At 41.1% G+C, this 1930-nt stretch overlaps 1 protein-coding gene across 1 annotated transcript; it reads left to right on the forward strand.

Moving 5' to 3' along the window:
- Window positions 1-103: 103 nt before the first annotated feature.
- LOC124893504 lies at window positions 104-1424 on the forward strand (the record flags this gene model as incomplete). The annotated part of the gene is made up of 3 exons (XM_047404488.1): window positions 104-265; window positions 381-1064; window positions 1321-1424. Coding segments are annotated over 3 exons (936 nt in total), but the record flags the coding sequence as incomplete, so codon positions are not given.
- Window positions 1425-1930: the final 506 nt, after the last annotated feature.

The raw sequence follows: 1930 nt of genomic DNA on the forward strand, positions 1-1930 counted from the left end.
TTTTCATCGGCACTAATTCCTCTATTGAACATGTTGTCTTTGTGTTCATTTCATTGTTCATTTACTCCCTTCTTTGTATTTATTCATACTTCTGCTAAATCAGGGTACAAGCAAAGGACCAAATCAGAAGGTGCCTGTACTTTCTTCTGCGACATTGAATCTTGCAGACTTTGCTTCAGTAGCTGGAGATAAACAAGAGGGCATTGAAATTTTCGTTCCTTTGGAAGTCTCTGTTGGCAGCTTCAAGAGTTGCCTTTCACTCTGTGTAAGAGAAACTAAAACACATGCTTTTTGCTTGCGTTCTTGTATTCCTGCAGCTACGTGAATATATTATCTAATGCGACTGTTTCCTAAAGATATGTTCACATAATTGTTGACAGCTAGTGCTCAACCTTGTGGAATTGAGGAACACCCACGAAGCTTCAGAGACATTTTCGAAGTTTATCATGTTTGCTCCAGTATCTCCGAACCCTGGAAAGGCTTTGTTGACAGACAGAAATGGGGGTGGTTCTTTAAAAGCGGGTGTGCGAAAGGTTAAATTTTTGAAAGCATTATCTTTTAGGCGACACAAGAAGGCATATCATGCAGAGGAAGGCATCAGCAGTGATGGAAGGAACTCAGTCAGAAGTGAGGATCCCGATTATGTTTATCCTGTGGCTATAGATTCACTTGATGAGGATTCGGTAGGAGAATCTGAGGAAGGAAAAGAGGATACAAGTGTTCAAAAGTCATTCAGTTATGAAGCACTCGTCTATGCAAACCATGCTGGTGGATCATTTTGTTCAAATACAAGCGGCAGCAGTAGTGATGAGGATTTAGTCCACTACAGTCATCATATTTCAGACACAAAGCACAAGTACCCCGAGGATAAAACTGCAGCAAATCAATCTGCAGAGCAGAGTTCAAAACGTAGTCTTCTTTCCCGGAGGAAGAGGAAGTTTAGTTTCAAATATCCTAAAACCAAGGGGGAGCCATTGTTGAAGAAACATTATGGAGCGGATGGTGCAGACGATATAGGCTTTGATCGCCGACAGCTTTGCTCATCTGACGAGTCTTCTTCTAGGGTACGTCTCCTTTTTTCTTGCTTTCTTTGTCATGTTTGACGAGTCATTTTTTATCTTCATGTCATGGTCTGATCAATGTGCAATAACTACACCAATGTGCTTGCCGAATTGAAGATTACATAGTTTGGTAGCTTTCTTTAGTAGCTTAGTCTACTTGTACGGTTGTATCAAGTATCTAACTGCTGAGGTTTTCTTGTTCATGATTGAAGATATATGTCATAACTAGTCCTCTTACTAATGTGTGTAGTTCATGCAGGGGCACAAATCTGAGGAAACTTCTCCGATTTCAGTCTCTGAGTTTGGAGATGAAGTTTTGCTGTGGGTAGTTGGGAGCAAAAAGAAATAATAAGCCGTGATGGATAAATGAAGCTGCAGACTCAGATCTTCTTTTCTTCGATTGATCAACGAAGTGAACGAGCTGCTGGTGAAAGCGCTTGTATAGCCTTGGTTGCTGTCATAGCTGATTGGTTCCACTGCAATCCTGAAGATATGCCCATCAAGTCCCAACTTGATTCTCTTATCTGTGAAGGCTCGATGCAGTGGAGGGATCTTTGTGAAAATGAGACCTATAGGGAATGTTTCCAAGATAAGCATTTTGACCTCGAGACAGTTCTCGAGGCTAAAGTGCGTCCACTCTCAGTAGTCTCCGAAAAATCATTCATTGGGTTCTTTTATCCCGAAGGAATCGAAGAAGAGGAAGGATTCCACTTCCTTCATGGTTCCATGTCTTTTGACAATATATGGGATGAGATAGTCCGATTACATGGAGTGCCAATCTCTATTATATCAGATCGGGGAACCCAATTTACCACAAACTTTTGGAAGTCTTTTAGAGGTGTTTGGGAACACAAATGAAGTTGAGTACA

The sequence above is a fragment of the Capsicum annuum genome, unplaced genomic scaffold, assembly GCF_002878395.1.
Source record: "Capsicum annuum cultivar UCD-10X-F1 unplaced genomic scaffold, UCD10Xv1.1 ctg60576, whole genome shotgun sequence".
NCBI classification, from domain to species: Eukaryota; Viridiplantae; Streptophyta; class Magnoliopsida; order Solanales; family Solanaceae; genus Capsicum; species Capsicum annuum.